This window comes from Drosophila ficusphila, unplaced genomic scaffold, assembly GCF_018152265.1.
Source record: "Drosophila ficusphila isolate 14025-0441.05 unplaced genomic scaffold, ASM1815226v1 contig_791, whole genome shotgun sequence".
Classification (NCBI taxonomy): Eukaryota; Metazoa; Arthropoda; class Insecta; order Diptera; family Drosophilidae; genus Drosophila; species Drosophila ficusphila.
In genome coordinates, this window is record NW_025064737.1 from 27294996 (window position 1) to 27312981 (window position 17986).

Consider the following 17986-nt stretch of genomic DNA (forward strand, 5'->3'; position numbering starts at 1 on the left):
TCGAGTCTGTTGATTAATTTGATATGTTGATGTACCCTTTCCTTCCATACATAAACTTTATAAGTATTCTAGCACATTTTATTATATTAACTATTATCATCAAAAGTACTTTTAGGTACTTAAACAAACAGGGTCCACCCAGAACGTCGAGCTCGGATTTCTCTTATCGCTGGCAACATGATGAGAAAGCTCTACATTGTTGTGATCAGCAAAGCTTCCCAGGGGCTTTACATCACTATCAGCAATAAGTAACGCTCTCCACGCGGATCCACAAAGTCAGATGATAAGCGAACGATGCTGAGCTCGAATTCAGTGCATTATTTGCAGTCAAACAAAGCGCGAGCGAAGTGAAACGCTTTCCATAACTCATATTATTATGAACTGGTGTGTATATATTTTACTTGGAATTTTCATCTTGAAAGAGGGCGATACTTCCCCGGTTTACGATGCCACCGGGCGCTTCAACCTCAGTGCCAGTTGTCCGGATTCCTTCTGCAAGTTGAGTGATCGACCGGTGGCCTACTCGGAGACTCCGGCACTGGGACTCCGGGAACTGCACCTGACGAACTGCAGCCGGCAATCGGTGACCTGGTTAGTCCTGAACCTCACTCCTGGACTGCGGACACTGGTCATCCGGAACTGCGCCACCTACCACATCAGTAAGGAGAGTCTCCGTCCGGTGGGAAATCTCACCTCGCTGCAAATGCAGGGAACCAGTCTCGGAGTTCTACGGGATGAGATCTTCACTGCGGTGCCCCGCTTGGAGATTCTGGAACTGGGACAGAGCACCATTCACACGGTGCACACAGGTGCCTTCAAGGGGTTGTCCAAGCTAAGATTGCTGGGCCTTCAGGGCAATGGAATCCAAGAGATCATCACCAGCACTTTCGATCCCCTGGTGGAGCTGGTGCACCTGGACTTGAGCAGCAATCAGATGGTCAACCTGCCACACGGGCTCTTTTTCAAGAACAGGAATCTGCAAACCCTTCTCCTGAATGGCAACCAACTCAGGACACTGCAGCCGGAAACACTGAGATCGCTGCCCAATCTCCGACTGCTCGACTTGGGCCACGTTGGTCAGCTGGAGAACCTGATGCTGGAGCTGCACAACATCGAGAGCTTGACCTTGGAGGGCAGCAGCCTAACCAGCTTGGTTATCAGCGGAGGATTTATCAAACTGCAGGCCGGCAACAACGAGCTGAGTCATCTGCAAGTGGACAACAAAAGTTCTGTCGTCGAGTTGGATTTGCATGGCAATCTGCTGAGTGGAAACGAAACCGCAGGGTTCCTTAGGGGAATGTGGAATCTGCAGAGGCTGGATCTATCCAAAAATTTAATTGAGTCACTGCCGCTACATGACAGTGGTTCGGAGGATGCGGACTCCCAGGAGCTGTTCCTCCTGCCCAGCTTGAAGTACCTGAATTTGGCCAACAACCGATTGGTTCACTTGCCTTCCGATTCGCCAATCCTCTCTTCGCGTCTTGGTTACTTGGACTTGTCTCATAACTCAATGCTTACTCTAGAGGTTGAAGTACTGCGAGATCTCCCCGTTCTGGAGAGTCTCTTCATCGAGGGAAACCGCCTGAACACCTTCGACTACGAACTCTTCCACAAGCAGCACGAGGATCTCACGGAGCTGGGATTGCATGACAATGCCTGGGCACCGGGAGTGTATCGCAGGATGTTTGTCTACCTCAGTGACCGAGGAGTGCACCTGCAGGCGAGGCCAGAGAAAGGGGTTCCAAGGATAAACAGCAGCCAGGTGGACATCGAATGGCCACCGAGTGGCGGTCAACCGGAGGCCCAGAAGTGGGATCAAGCGGGAGTCAGTGGGATTCATCCGTATTGGACCCTCAGGGACATCCTGGCCTTCGTTACCCTGCTGGTGGTGCTGGCCATCCTGCTGATGAACCTCTATCACATCCTGGAGGAGGAGGGCTGTCTGCGGAGGTTTCGTCGCTGGAGGAGAACCCATGTCCTTGGCGGAGGCAACCTGACCAACCGAAGCAGCGGACGCCGGCTCGACGAGCAGGACTCCGAAGTATGAGCCTAGTCAACACTCTGGCCCAATCGCTTATCCTTTCTCCGTTTCCCCAAACAGCACACATCCAGCGAATAGACGGGACAACAAGCTGCTCCGCTGGCCAAATAAACGCCAATTTGATGTCAATTTAGCGCTTGTGTTTTCTACTCTCCTGGCGTGTTGTGGATATATCGTTTGTGTCGCTCCTTACTTACTTGTTTGCAGCTATCAGGTGCTACCCTCTAATAATCAGAGCGATGGAAGCATGCTATTGCTTGATAAAATCTGTGAAAACAATAACACCTTGTTACTAAAATATATGTATATTCATTAAACATTAGAACAAATTATCCTAAAAAAATGTATGAATGTAGTTTAAACTTGATTTAAACCAATAAAACTAAGATGTGAGTTAGTTAAGCCTTCTACTCTTTATTTTATAAATGTGAAGGGTATCATTTAGGCGCATCACCTATGTACATACATGGAAGATCTATATATTTTGCATATGAAATCTTAGCAACGTGTGGAAAGAAACAGTGTCCAGACCAGAGAAAAGGCAGTGAAGAGAGAAGCAAAAGTAATACACTGCAAGTTATTCTTCGAAAGTGATTGTAAATGAAAACCATTGTATTTAAATGTATGTATATGAATTAGTTGTTATCAGTAGAGTGCAAGTAATTACGTTATAGATTAAGTCGATACTAGATTTTAAAAATAAAATTGGAAAAGCTGGTATAGATTTCTTATTCTGGTTTTTATTTCTTTCTGTGCAGCAGAGAGCACACCGGACCAGCCGAACAAGATGCACTTACAAGATTCGAGCAAAATACGAATTTAATTCAAAATAATTGCACGGCATGCACAGGAGGACATGTGGACTGCTCTGTGGCTGGGGGGCTGCTGTTGGGCTAAGACTGGTTAAGACTCTGCCTGGAACTTGGCCAAGAGGGGGCAGATAAAAGAGGGGAGCTGGTTAAACATCGACTTTTCCGCCTTTCGTTGCTGGCACTTCTTGCATGTTTCCTTCGAGGCCGTGGATTTCTGGCGTTTGCATTTGCGTAGACCTTGCCACTAGCCTATAGTCATATATATGTAGGTGTATGTGTGTGTGTGCCCATATGTAGGCATTATAACCCCGACTTGCCCCGCCCCCCTTTCCCTTCTTCTTTTCCTTCCCCAAGAGCAGCGAGGGCACCTATCAACATGTTTTGGGTGGAAATTTCGCCCGTGTTTATGTTTGGGGGTCTCTCCTCGCTGGATTTTGATAGGGCATCGCAATTTCTGAGAAATTGTATTTTGATTTATTTATAATGTTGCAGCGACATGCACATGCATCACACAAAGCCACCTCGCTTGTTGTTGTTCTTGCATTTTCGATTGTTGTTTCAATATATGTATGTACGGTTCGTTGTTGTTGTTGTTGTTATTGCTGGGCATGCGAATCAAATCATTTTGATTAAATTAGAAATATGCTAATGATGTGCAGCTCATTAATTATGCGCCAGCAGATGATTTGGCCAAGGCGATAAGACGGCCCAAAGAGAAAGAGGGAGAGAAATGGAGAGATGGACTGAAAAGGGATGGGGAGCAGCATCACCGATTGAGTGCGACCGAAAACGCGTCACAAATCGCCCGCAAAACGCGCGCAAATCGCTTGGCAATTAAATAACTTCACACCGCGCGCTAAGTGGGCGTGGCAAGAGACGCCCACACCCGCCCGAAAATTTCGCATTTGAAATGTAAAGCGCACGCGGCTTTTCTGTGAAAAATATTTCAACGATTTGTAAAAAATCGAAAGGCAATAAATGCATTTTTATCCCTCAATTCCCTGGTTTTAAAGGGGGTGTGAACGCGGGTATATGAGGCTGATTCGGACAATCAATACACCCATCTGTGGAAATTAATCGTAATTCGACAAATGCTCAGTGAAATAGCTGGTAATGACTTGACATTTAATTAATTTCTAATAATAAAAGGTGAGACTGTTACTGTGAGTTACTCTAGAAGCACTTTCGAAAAAGGATTTTATAAAGAGGTGGTCTTGATTTTACCAATAAAGTAAAGTAAGTAAAGTAAAGTAAAGTATTTAACATAGAATATTACTTTTGACAGCATTCCGTTCTGATTACTGTATTTAAATTAATAATATTGTAGTTTAATGCCATGTAATTTTATAGAGTACCTGCTATTCGATCCCGAACCCCTTCTTTTGGAAACCCACTGATTGCAATTGCCACAAAACATACCGCGAGGGACCTCTGAGAAGGCAATGCGAACCGATTCCGATTCCGAATCGAGCCAAACCAATCCTGACCACAACAATTTACCAATCGTTCACGCGTCCCATGGGCTGCCAGATTCTCCCTGCCATTGCGTGTATATCTTTTCGTATATATATCTCCGCCCCCTCAGTGACCAGCCCGCCACCCCTTCCCCTCCCGCTTGGTCATGTGCATTCGGTTGGTTTTCTTCCCTCTTTTTCTTTTTTGGGGTGGGCGTTGCCGCGGAGGCTGTGCAAAGTGTAAATTTATGATCATGCGATTTTTATCGAATGTGAATGTGAAAAAGAGTACAACGTTTTTTGCACTTTATAAACAACAACGGCAGCAGCTGAAGGGGGCGATATGGGGGAGAAGGCCAAAAGCGGACTGGGCCGTCGGCCGAACGCATTATTATTAATACTCGCACGCCGTCTGTCATGTTTTGTATTTAGTCAATTTTTATGTGTGGTTTTATTGAGCCTTTTTTAGCACTTTATGCTGCCAAACCGCTGCCACACCCCCTCCGCCCTCCTCCGTTCTGATTTCAGCTTAGAGCCAAGCCAGGTTATGGGTTACGAGTTACGGGCCGTGGTCCGTGGTCCATGGATTGTGGATTGTGAACTGCGAGTTGCGAATTGGATTGGCCTGGGCCGGCTCTTCCTCTACCATTGCCTCTCAGTCGATGCCGATCCATAAATCATGCGCCTTTTGGGGGTCGGCGTTTATCAAATTTTCGCACACTTGGCTCTCGACCGCGCCTGGCTGGAAAATGAGATTTTCCGAAAACGGCGACACGCCCAAAGACAAAAGTGCAAGGAAAATCTCCAGATGCTACCCGCTGGCGTTTCCCAACCTTTTCGGCCCGACACGACAATGACACCGCCGACCTGGCAGTCAGTCAGTCAACCAGTCATCCAGTCATTCACTCAGTTAGTCATTCAACCAGCTCACACGTGGCTAACTAAAGGGGGATGGGGGGGGAGAGGGGGACAGGGGGAGTGGGGCCGGATCGGCGTTAATGCGATTATTTTGTGCACTTTTGGCAGAGTTAATAAAAATTACTTCCAAGCCAGTGAATGGCATACGTCGTGGAGCACTAAAGACACTTTAATGGCGATAGACAATGACAAAACCAAGCCCAGTCGAAACTGAAACCGAAGCAATAATTTTTCATTTTTCCCCCATCAGTGGTTGGTTGTTACACTGAGAGAAATGGGGTGAAACCATGCCAAAATGGAGGAAGAGGAAACAACTTCTTTCAAAGTAGTAGCAAGCTATGCTGTTAAAAAACAGAAAGTTTAATATATTTTCAAGTTTGTAAAAAAAATCATTAAATGGTTTAAAAGCTTTTTAAGAAACAAGGCATAAGTTTGCTTATTATGTGTGGTATTTGTAAAGTTTTTTTTTTGGTCAGTTAACCTTGTTAAGCTTTAGTAATCAGTCATAAATCATTTGATTTGTTCTCTCCGCTCGAACTCTTTTTTCCGTGCTGTATTCTTCCATATTTCACACCATGCTTAGGCGCGAATTTGTAGCTCTAATCCGGGAAACTCTCGCTGGAGCGCAGTTCCTTTGGTGGCTCATTAACAGGGGCCCTGCCGTCCCAGCCCCTCCCCCAAGTAACCAGGATCAGGAGCTGGCTGCGTGATGCCGTTAATCGCATTATTTACAGCAAACAGGATCAGCGGCCTGACTTTGCTCGAAAGTCAAACGGCGCGAAACCCTCCCACGGGGATATCCGTGACATATGTAAAGTGTAAGCTCGTCCAAGGACCCAGGACCAAGGACACCGGCAAGGACGAGGGGGTGCTAAGGCGGCCAAAGCGGTAACGCGTGCCGGCGTGCGGTTCGTGTAATGAATATCCGCTTAGTCCTCAGTTTGGCCCTGGTCGCCGCTCCTTGGATGCTGCAATTGTGTCCTCTTTCGGGTGGTGGAAACTGCAGCCAAAAGGACCGCTTTTGGGTGCTTCTCCCGGTGGTGGAGGGTGTGGCCGTTGTGACGGGCGTGTGCGTATGGGAAATTGCCTAACTGACTGCCACAATATGCCCATCCATCCAGTTTTCCTGCACTTCCTCGACGGCCCATCGCCCGAGGGGGGAGACACTTTATAAATGAGCAATCAATTCATAGATGGATGGATGGGACAGTGTGAGAAATCAGAGCATAAAAAACTGCTCAAAAACCTAAATTACCAACCCACGAAAGAAAGTTATAAGCGTACTGTGTTCCATTTTATTTTAATATTAAAGTTAATAAAAACAATTACAAAATACAAACGTATTATAACGAAATCTAGAACAGTAATTGATGAATTTTTATTTTAATTTATTTAATTATTTATTTTAATTTAATTTATTTTAGTAAGTATTCAAGGATATCAAATATTTTTCCTAAATTTACTTTGTTTCTTAACCTCCTATTATAACCTTAACCCGACTACTAGCATATTGGTCTTCAGAGATTTGTCCAATCACCAAGTCCCCACCGCAGAGACATTAAAAAATCATAAATCTCTATCAAATTTCCAGTGGCATCATAATTCGCCCGCCGGATAAACTTTCATAATTCCAACCCCTAATCCGCAGTTGTGTTCCCAAGCCTTTGGCAAGGACATGGGCGCCTGTAATCCCTTACTGTGAGAATCGAGAGCATTAAAAAGGTCAAAGGTTACACAGTCATTTCGATCGAGTGCGGAGTGCAGAGTGCGGAGAACTTTTCACGCGGCTCTTACCGGGAAATGCCATAAAAATAAAACGTAAGCAGTGGGAAATCTCCGCGGCAGGTAATTAACGCGGGCATAAAACCGATAGAGATGCGGAGAAATGCCGTGGAGAAAGGCCAGTCCAGGGGAGTAATTAGCTCCTGCTCCACAGATAAACGCTCTCCATCTCGTCCAGCGATAAGTGGACGCAGTTCTTATGGCCATTTAAAGCCTTTCCCGTTGATTTTTATTCGATGCTCTGCGGCAGCTCGTTCCGATGGCCGTTAAGTGGACGCCACTCGGACCAGGACAAATAATTTTTATGGGTCCTCAATAAAAACGTAAAGAAACGACCGATATCGGGGGAAAATACTCCGAAAAACTCGGGAGTTATTCTCTTTTACGATACCCTAATGAACAGGCTGGCCGATAACAAAGTAGCGGGTTGAATGTTGAAGGCCAGGAGCAGGGGGCCAAAAGCCAAAGGTTGGGTTGGGGGTAGTCCTCGCCTTGGCACAGATTAACATATTAAACGAAATCGATAGCGCTGCCGATAAGGATAATGCTGCCAACTTCAAGGATATTGCGACCCGAAGAAGCACGTGATGCGCTAATTTTCAGCTGACACTTGCCCGCAGGATCTCGAGGACGAGGTGGTGGTGGGGTCGCACTTATATAGAGTATATATTCTGTATGGAACATAGAATATAAAGTGGGGTTGCCAGCGGCGCGTGTGGTCCGCCGGATATGTCAAAAGTGTCGCCGTTGATGGCACGTGACTGGCTTTAAAAAATCCAGGCAGCAGAAACAAAGCCCAGCCGGGTGGTCCATTGTCCTGGGAGGGGAGTCCCCTTGTTCCAAACGTAACCTGATCCCTGGCGCACAATGAGCCCTAATTTGTTTTCTCCAGCGACTGAGTTAGTTAACCCATAAAGGGGATCAAGCAGGGAGTTCAACTAAACCAATGCAATGGCCAATCAGCAATCAAGTGTAATGTGAGCTGACGATTGACAAGACTCGATAAATACATACCTGCTGAACTGCTGAATCAACATTCAAGATCTATCTATAATGTTCAGTCCGGCTGCTGACATATCGCAGTTGTAACATCGGCCTTAGTTTACAAAACGTTTAACACATCAACATTGTAAATACCGCTTATCGAGTTAATTATCAACAGACTTATTCAATTCAAATTATATAAGAGAGGAATATCTAAAGATTAAGTACTATTCAATTAAACTATTACTTTTTTTCTACAGATTATTATAAGACATTTTGCGGCACATTAACTTCTCTAAGAAATAAGACAGTTTTGCAATAGTTTAAAATTAAATCACATGCAATCCTTGCGATCCCTAGAGCAGCCATAAAAATGAAAAATTATTTCTGTTTGCAATAAATATATAATTTGAGTGCAATGCAAAAGTGATTAACGATTAATGGCAGCTGCAGGGGCGTTTTCGATTCTTCCTCTCCGGCTGGGAGTCATTTTCATTGCAGAGCCCCAGCCTCCTACCAAATGCAAAGTATGCAGCGGAAAAACAGCGGGCCAAAACCATAACAACTGCAATAACAACTGCCAGCTCATAATGGCCACAAGTGGAGGTTGTTCCCCGTCTCTGTCTCTGTTTCTCTGTTGTTTCCTCGCTGGCTTGCTGGAACTGAAGCGAAAAGGCGCAACCTGATTGGATCTCTCCACTTGCAGCGGCAACGGAAGGAGTTGGGCTCTGGCTTTAAGCCAGCCAAAGAGCCGCGTCGAGAGCCATGCCCCATTGGGCCGAGCTCCGAACGAACGCTCCGGCGAACGGAGAGAGATGCAACGTGATGCTTGTTGGTAATAAAATTGGTGCTTAAACGAATCCACTCACAGCCATTTAGCAATATCAGACATGGCTGTAAAATTAACAGAGCAACACAGCGATCCGCCATGGAGCGACTGGCAACCAGCAACCAGCAAGCAGCAACTTGCAACGAGCAACGAGCAACTTGCAACCAGGGAACGGCCTCGAGTTCCGTCCATGCAATTATTTCCCCTCCGCGCTGCAGTTGCAGTTGTTAATGATGCCGAGCTGGAAAATGGCAGACTGGTTCCCCGGCTAACTGCGACCAGCCATTGAGTCTGCACCATCCAGCATCCAGTATCCAGCATCCAGCATCCAGTCCCCCAAAAACACTTAGCAACACCCACTTTTCGGATCACGACCACAGCTCGGTGCAACAGCAACTCGAATCCGAGGGTGCAGTGTGCAACGCTCAGATCTCAAGACTCGAGACTTACCACTCGCTAACCAGGAACAGTGGCTAAAGGTATTTCAGAAAATAAAATGATTAAATAAATAAATAAATAATATATAAATATAATATAATTATACTTATATATTTAAACATATTTAAGAAACCCATTAGATTTAGTATTGTATACTAGATTTAATTTTGTTAAATAAATAAATAATATTTAAATATATTTAATTTTTGTTTGAATGTTACTTATGTTTAATAAAATATAGATAAGGAAAGAAAAATACTAATAATAATCGTAGTGTTGTTAGCAATTTATTTCTAAGTTTTTTAACAGTAACATTTGAATTCACTTATTTGAATTTTACAGATTTTAAAGTCCTCAGTTTTAATAGATTTTTCCAGCTTACAGCAGACACTGTTTGTTTTGGGGAAGAGCTCAAAATGTGTGATTACCGACGAGCTTCTTTGCTGATGGCAGCAGCGAAGAGTAAACTGTTGTATTGAGATTTTGGAAATTCTGACAAGCCAAGTCGAAATCAAAGCATGGTGTGGCAATGGGGGAAAGGCGAACAACTGGCCACATGATCGACTGTTGCACGATCGCATTAATTTATTAATTTAATGGCAAAAACGTTATGGCCAGAGATCGAGGAGGAGCTGGGAGAAGCTGGGAGAAGGAGGCAATTTACCCAGGGGCGCACACACACGGGGCGTTTCTAACAATTTTATGCCAGATGAGCGCCTAAGTGATCGCGATCGCAGGCTTACCTGTCCGTTCCCCCTTCCTCGATCGGGAAAAGGACCTGCTTCCCATGCCCAACGCAGTCCAGATTCAAGGCACTCAACAAAAAATTGTAAACTTATTAAATGGAATTCGGTTAGCTAACTTGAATACATAAAATAAATTATACAATATTTGCTTAAATGAAAAATCGTTCCTACTATTTGATTTCTATTGATAAGAATACCCATTAAAATGGTAAACTTTTTCGTTGAATATGTTGCAAAAGTTCTTAAATTTTTTCCAAGTGTCCATCATCCGAGGATGCGCTGCCATCCATCTGGATATATTCCGATGCAGCGGCTGAGCAACGTGCGTCCACTTAAGACGCAGACAATCTTCATTATGGTCAAACTCCGGGGCAAACACAGCTGCAAGAGCTGGAGCTCCGCTCGCGATTGGGGAGATACAGCCGCAGTTCCCCCAGCTCCGAGTTGCAGCTCCGATCCCACTCCCACTCGGCAATCGCTCGCCAGGTGAGGTGTTTATTAAGGTGTAATGCAATTTTTCATATTTCATTCGGTTCCTTTTGGTTTGCTGCCTTTCGCTCCGCTTCCTTGAAACTGCGGCGTGGGCGGAGCAACTGGAAAATTGCAATAATATGGCTTGTGTATCTTTCTTTCTCTTGGCCGAAATGGCAAATGAAATGGATGCACAATGCAGGCCAAAAAGGATCCTGGATCGGCGGCGGTGAAGGTGGCGGTGGCGGTGGCGGGGGGGCAAAAAGTGTGGCAACATGTTTGAGGTTTTCGCTTTTCCGACATAAATAATGGCCATAAATTGAGCATGGCCGGAGCTAAAAATTCAGTATTTATAGCCAAATGATAAAAATAAGATTTATTAACATTTTGCTGCCCCCTCGCCAACTCGCTTTCACACACACACACACACATACATTCACCCGCACCCCTGGCAGGAAAAAGCGAGCTTCAGGATGACCTGACGGGGGGAGGAGGTGGGTGGGTGGTGGACCGGGGAGGAAAATTCAGGAACGAAGCCAACGCTGCGCGAGGGAACATCCGTTTCGCTTCGCCGTGTGGATGATCCTTGGGCTGCGGGTGGCTGGGGGGAGTCCTCCCACTCGAAAGCACCGCCCATCCATTCATCTGAAGAGGCTCCGTGTGCAATCCAGAGGAAAAATTAACGCTCCACTGGAACTAGGGGAAGGGACGATGGAATCCTGGCAACTAATTAGCTTTTACCCCCATTGAAAAACTGACAAGAAACCAAAGAAAGAAAAAGCACTGGGAAAATGCCACAAAATTAGGCTAAAGAATCGTACTATTAAATCATAAAAAAAAAGTAATGTTTGTTATTTGTTCAATATTTATGAAATATGGAAAGGTTGCAATTTTAATTGTAACTTAAAATTTGCTGTAAATGTAACTAGGTTGATTTTTTTCCATGCAGGGGCAGAAAAAGAGGCAGAAGTTTCAACCTGGCAGCTGGAGCTCATTAGCAGCCAGTGCAATGAATAAAGAAATGCATTTTCCTGGCCCGAATCCCCATATCTCTCCATCCCCTAATGATGGTTATGCCTTGCAATCCAAATTCAGCATGAACTATTTAAAGCAGCGATATTTGCAGGAGAGCGGGGCACTTTCCCAGGCCAAATTTGGCCTTTCGCAATTAGTGGAACCACCGCAGCACCGCCTGCAGCCGAGTGGGGCAGCAAACGAGATGGTCATGGGCCGGGCTTCGCGTTCAGTATGTTCTGTTCCTGGGAGTGCTCCAATAACGACAAAAGTCTGGGGCAGCCGAAGGAGCTCGAGGAGCAGCCAGCCAGCCAAGTGGAGACGCACACGCTGGCTGATTTTAATCAAATTCACAGCATTGTTTGCCTGTCAGGATCTGGAAGGAGGAAGGTGGAAGGAGCAGCGAGGAAGGAGAAAGGAGGAGTGGACGACAAGGCGAAGGTATCGCCGATATATATTTTGCCTCTTTTTTACTTCTGCTGCTGGCGAATTCCGAGCGCATTTCGTACGACACCACAGGCAATACCACAAACGAGGGCCATAAAGCCGCTCTGCCCCACATTCTTGGTGGGCATGAAAGCGCGTGACCACACTTCCCCCACTCGCAGCCCCACCCACCTGGGGAGGTGCTTTTATTTTATTATATTATTTCGCCCTCTTTGTACGCGCCTTTATCTTGTAGAGGACTGCGCCAATATAAAACTCATGAATATCATTAAAACCGCGGCTGGCCACTCGTAAAATTATTGTAATAACAACAAATGCGCTGACATGCGATGCTCAGATTTCTAAAATGCTAAATAAAGAGCCATCTAAATCGAGTAAGGTATGCTAACTAAAAACCAAACTCAATTTGAACACCCGATCTTCCAAAATAAAAAACAGGTAAGGATTGTTTTAAACTAATTTTTTATAGGGTCTTCAGTTTGTTTAGTGCTTAGCCAGCAGTTTTCTTGAGGACCTTGTCAGAGATAGAGACAACACCTCCGGGCTTAATTTGGTCGTCCTCATACAAGGAGATTCTGTCGGCCTGAACGGCGACCAACACGAAGACCAGGAAAGCGAACAGGGCTAAGAACTTCATTCTGGAGACTTTTGATACGCTCTGAAGCGGCGCATCGCCTTTTTATACCCGCTCTTGGGAACTCTTGGCCAGACTCGTTTCTACATTCCAATTAGCACTCATATGATGAGTATTAAATTTATAATGACGTTTTGCATTTCATTGCTTAGAGCAGCTCACCTTTGGTAACTAAAACAGGTTGTTGTTTTCGAGACAATTTATTTAATTTCTCTGAACTACGTCAACGGTGACTGCTTTTTATTATTTAATCAACTCTTAATTTATTTTGGCCTGGATTATAAAATAACAATAAAAATAGAATGCTATTTTTGTATTTTTAGCTAAATTGTTTGAATATATCGTAAAAATGCTGTTTATTTTTTATTTATTTCGGCGCTGCAACTCAGGTTATTTGCTAATTCAAATTTGAATACCTGCTCAGTATATTACTTTTATTGTCTTCGGTACTAAAGGCTGAGGATTTGCCTGGACAGCAGACAAAGCGAGGAGCAGAAAAGCACACAGAGAAAATATCTTCATTTTGAGCACTTTGAATGCAGTCTGAGTAGTTAACAGCCTTTTTATACCTTATAAGCAGTTGGTAAAATGCGCTATCTTTAAAGCCAATATTTTTTTTTTTGCTTAGTTAACATTGAATAATTTATTTAAAACAGGTCCGATTTTAAACTCGTCTTTAAGCCGTAGTAATACGCCAATGCGTATTTTGGGTTATTTAATAATTGATGGGGCCTTAATACATGGTAAGGTAAGGTTATTTTGTTTTTAAAATGGTTAATAAAAACATTTGAGCAACAAAACTCAGATGCTCCTTAACTCATTAGTTTAAAAACATAGAAATGAGACACTCATTTTGGTGTCCTAATTCAATTAAGAAAACAATTATAATAAATATAAATGGTGCATTTATTTTGTTTTGTAGTCTGAAATAAAAATTCTCCGAAAACCTGTTTACGATTTCCCCATAAATAAATTTGAGCTCCCTTGATTTATAATAAGCAAAATCAATTTTATTTAAATCAAAAACATAACCATTTAAATGTATATTTATTTTTTCCTCAATCTGTTGCGGTTCCTTCAAGGAAAGAATTTTATTTTCCTGGCGAACTTTTAATTGCTTTGGTGCTTATGGGCTGCGGATCGGCCATGACGGCAGCCAAAGCGAGGAGCAGGAAGGCACAGAGAGCGAAGATCTTCATTTTGGACACTTTGAATACAGTCTGAGTGATCCACTGCCTTTTATACTAACTTAGCAGTGGTTGAAACGTTCTAAATTTGGAGGGTGATATGCATTAGCAATTTGCATATTTGGGCTTATATAATATTAAGTAACTTATTAAGAATTAGTCAGATTTTAAGACGTAGATCTTTAAGACGTAGAAATGCGCCAATGCGTAATTTGGGTTATTAAATAATTAACGCGCCTTAATGCAAGGTGTACCGAATAAATATTAAGCAGTTATTTTGTTCTTTGAACTTGGTGATTAAATATTTTGGCAATAAACTAATTCCTAATTTTAGGAGCCATTTAAAAACAAAGCATTCAGTTATCTTACGTTGATGCAAATAAAATCTTTAATTTAACAAAAAGCATGTTTTTTTACAAAATTCTTTCGGTCAATAAAATCTTTTCTAGAAGAAGGCAAAATACTAATTTTCTGTGTGAATTCAAAATTTAATTTAATTTAATTTTAAATTTAAAAAATTTACCTTCTTTACTCCACCCGGGAGCATAGGGCCTCTACAATTTTTGTAGAGGATTCATTAATCTTTGGTTTTCGATCGTACTGGTGATTAGACATTAAAATGATTAAAATTAAATCACCAAATAAAATTAGTTCTTAACAGAATATTTATAATTTAAATTTGAATTTAAATTGATTATAGTGGTAGCGCCGGTCCCATGTTAAAATCAAGGTGGCAACGCCATCGCGAGATGCCACCGCTTGCTGTTAGCAGGACTGTAAACCAATGCTCAGGTTTTTACCCAGGGTTGCTCATGCTTCAGTGCCACTTAAATCGATTGCACTAACCCAAAGTTATCGGCCATCGCTAGTGCCATCGGTGTCTCCACCTCTAGTTTTTAAGGTAAATATAAACCCCAATTAAAAGTAATAAATTGCGGCAGGTGTGTGTTTAGGCTTTAAATCGTGTATTCAAAGAACTCCGGTAAGTGGTGGGAATCAGTGAAGAAGTCCGAAATTAAAGAGGTCCAGAAATCATGCGAAATCTACAGTTTTCTTGATCACAAACTAATGCGTCATCGCCAAACAGACAGCTTTGTGCAATATTTTGTTTTGGGGCCCCGTAAATGTTTAGCCGGCACTCGTTTCTAGGTTGTGTGTGTGCGCGTTGGCGTTTGGCTTGGATGTTTTTCGTAATGTTTGATTAGAAAGTCGGCAGCGCCAGTAGAAGAGGAAGAAATTGCGAGCAGATTTCCCACTCCCGAGAAACTTCTCTCGTCGCGCACTCTCTCTTTTGTGTTTTGCTTTGTTTCACCGCCAGCCACCCAACTTGCATCAGAATACCCTGTATTTTTTTGGGTATGCTGTACCTGTTATGTCTTCAAATAGTATATCATTAATAATAAAAATATTGAATAATGCATATATAAGCAAAATATAGCATCCTCTCTGTACAAATGTGTGTAAACATCTACACTGAGTATCCTAAAATTGATTGCCTCTTGAATACCGACTGTGTGAAATCTATTTCATGACCTTTCGCAATTGCAGGCGCTCAGAACCGTCATGGACTTCGCCAGTGTGCTCGGCAAAAGCGAGGCGCACCAGCGCACCATTATCCACCTGGACATGGACTACTTTTACGCTCAGGTGGAGGAGATTCGTGACCCAACGCTGCGATCGAAGGCTCTGGGGATTCAGCAGAAGAACATTGTGGTCACCTGCAACTATGTGGCGCGAGCCAAGGGAGTGTCCAAGCTGATGCTCATTGCCGAGGCCCAACGCATCTGTCCGGACTTGGTTCTGGTCAATGGAGAGGACCTTGCCCCGTATCGACAGATGTCGCAAAGAATCTTTGACCTTCTGCTCAACTACACTCCTTTGGTAGAGAAGCTTGGTTTCGACGAGAACTTCATGGATGTGACGGCGCTTGTAGAACTCCGTGAGGCTCATGCTGCCGAGGCCCAGCATAAGCCGTTTGTGGGTCACATATATCCGCCGGACGGCACATCTTTGTCCGCTTGCGACTGCGGCTGTGCCCAGCGACTGGCGATCGGCACTCGGATAGCCCAGGAAATCAGGGAAGAAATTAAGCTCCGACTGGGCATTACCTGTTGCGCCGGAATCGCATATAACAAACTGCTGGCAAAGCTGGTCGGCAGCAGCCACAAGCCAAACCAACAGACCGTTCTTGTTTCCACGTACGCAGAGCAATTTATGAGGGAACTGGGTGACTTGAAGCGAATCACTGGGATAGGCCAGAAGACGCAGTGCCTCCTGCTCGAGGCGGGAATGTCCTCCGTGGAGCAACTGCAGCACTGCGACATGGACGTGATGCGCAAGAAGTTTGGCTTCGAGACGGCTACAAGGCTGCGGGACTTGGCCTTCGGTCGCGATACCAGCTCTGTCCGTCCCACTGGAAAACCCAAGACCATTGGCATGGAAGACGCTTGCAAGCCCATCTCTGTGCGAACCGATGTTGAAGAGCGGTTCCGTATGCTGCTAAAGCGACTTGTGGAGCAGGTAGGTTAAAAATTTATTCCAAGGTTTAGCAAAAGTGTTATAGTTGTTAAATATCCCTTAGGTGGCCGAGGATGGTCGCGTTCCTATAGCCATCAAGGTGGTGCTGCGAAAGTTCGACACCCAGAAGAAGAGCAGCCACCGCGAGACCAAACAGGCCAACATTCTACCCTCTCTGTTTAAGGCCTCCGTGTGCCCAGGAGAAACCGGTGTCAGCAAGGTACAACTGGCTGATGGGGCCCAGGACAAACTACTCAAGATTGTGATGCGACTGTTTGAGCGGATCGTGGACATGAGCAAACCCTTTAACATCACATTACTGGGCCTTGCTTTCTCCAAGTTTCAGGAGCGCAAGGTGGGCTCCTCATCCATAGCTAATTTCCTAATCAAGAAGGCGGATCTCGAGGTGCAATCGATCACCTCACTGACAAATACGAGTCTCACGAGTCCAACTGCCGAAAGTCCCACATCGGACGAAAGCGCCTTCCGTTCGTCACCGACAACATTCAAGCCAAGCGATCAATTCTATAGGAGGAGAGCCACCACGGCCTCGCCGGTACCCATGCTGCTGGATAATGGTTCCGAATCGGCGGCCACGAACTCTGACTTCAGTGACTTTTCCGAGACGGAGGTAGAACCCTCGCCGAAAAAGAGCCGCATTGGCCGGCTTTTGGTGTCCAAGCGCAGTCGATTAGCGGCGGACGTAGGGGATACAGCCGCCGAGGTTGCCTCACCAAGCAAACTGCGAGTCTGTGATCTGCGTCTAAATTCGAGGGACAGCGAGAAGGACTTTCCAATGAGCACAACGCCCTCCACGTCAGCGGCTGCTCCTCGATTCCGCACCGTCCAGCCACCGAATACGCTGTTACAGCGAATCGACGGCAGCCTCCGCTTTGTGACCACGCGCACTGCTAGTCGCCTAAGCTCAAACGCCAGCTCAACGGCCTCCTCGCCACTTCCGTCGCCCATGGACGATTCCTCAGCAATGAGCGCACCCAGCACACCTACCATGTCGTTTGCCTCGTCTATCCCAGCCTCTTCCAACACGTCCTCTAGTGATGCACTCACCGATATCGCCTGTCCAGCTGGCGTGGATGCAGAGGTGTTCAAGGAACTGCCAGTGGAACTGCAGTCGGAGTTGATCGCCTCGTGGCGAAGTTCCCTGGTGGCGGCAGTAGAGCAAACGAATGGAACAGGAAGCAGCACAACCGCAGCGATAACAAGTGCAGCACCAGCCACTGCCACCACCGCGAGCGGAGGTCAGAAGAACACGCTGTACCGCTACTTCCTGCGGAACAAGTGATGTAGTGCCTTCGAGCACACCATCGTTTCTAGTTGTAAGGAAAAAGTGAATAAATCCGTTTCTATATATGATATATTTTTGTAGGTATAGGGTTACAGTTTGTAAGTTTTGAGGGCGCCGCTTTGGACGAATTTAAACTAGGATACGTACATTTAAGGACAGGACATCAAAAAACTTCCACACAAAAATATTGCATTATTTCATCTCAGTTATGATGATGAGTTTTTTACAAGGTTATATATTGAATATCTTTTATCTACATATGTCGAAGAGAAATTTATTAATTTCGTTTCTTGTATGGAAAACTACCTACTAGAGTGAATAATTACAAATACAAATACTCGACTGAAACAGTATCGTTTCCAGAGGCTTCCTACATAGCGATTTTCACAAAAAGTAAAGTGTATCC

At 44.7% G+C, this 17986-nt stretch overlaps 2 protein-coding genes across 3 annotated transcripts; both read left to right on the top strand.

The window, feature by feature from the left end:
• The first annotated feature begins 282 nt into the window (after positions 1 to 282).
• On the top strand, positions 283 to 2443 carry LOC108099624 (platelet glycoprotein V-like). The gene is made up of 2 exons (XM_017203250.2): positions 283 to 2041; positions 2102 to 2443. Exons 1-2 carry the CDS (start codon positions 377 to 379, stop codon positions 2117 to 2119), a joined length of 1683 nt encoding a protein of 560 aa, XP_017058739.1. The 5' UTR covers positions 283 to 376; the 3' UTR covers positions 2120 to 2443.
• Positions 2444 to 14585: 12142 nt separating this feature from the next.
• Positions 14586 to 17648, top strand: LOC108099435 (DNA polymerase iota). Of its 2 annotated transcripts, none has more exons than XM_017202969.1 (3): positions 14586 to 14658; positions 15306 to 16277; positions 16339 to 17648. In XM_017202969.1, the coding sequence occupies exons 2-3, from the start codon at positions 15321 to 15323 to the stop codon at positions 17575 to 17577; spliced, it is 2196 nt and encodes a 731-aa protein (XP_017058458.1). In that variant the 5' UTR covers positions 14586 to 14658; positions 15306 to 15320; the 3' UTR covers positions 17578 to 17648. The 2 variants fall into 2 exon arrangements, with proteins under 2 accessions (XP_017058458.1, XP_017058459.1); XM_017202970.1 differs by having other exon boundaries at positions 14634 to 14739.
• Positions 17649 to 17986: the final 338 nt, after the last annotated feature.

Excerpts from the sequence above, each read along its gene's own strand:
- LOC108099624 (XM_017203250.2), top strand. The coding sequence starts at position 377 with ATGAACTGGTGTGTATATATTTTACTTGGAATTTTCATCTTGAAAGAG.
- LOC108099435 (XM_017202969.1), top strand. The coding sequence starts at position 15,321 with ATGGACTTCGCCAGTGTGCTCGGCAAAAGCGAGGCGCACCAGCGCACC. Across the intron at positions 16,278-16,338 it reads TAAAGCGACTTGTGGAGCAG|GTGGCCGAGGATGGTCGCGT; the intron begins GTAGGTTAAAAA and ends AATATCCCTTAG.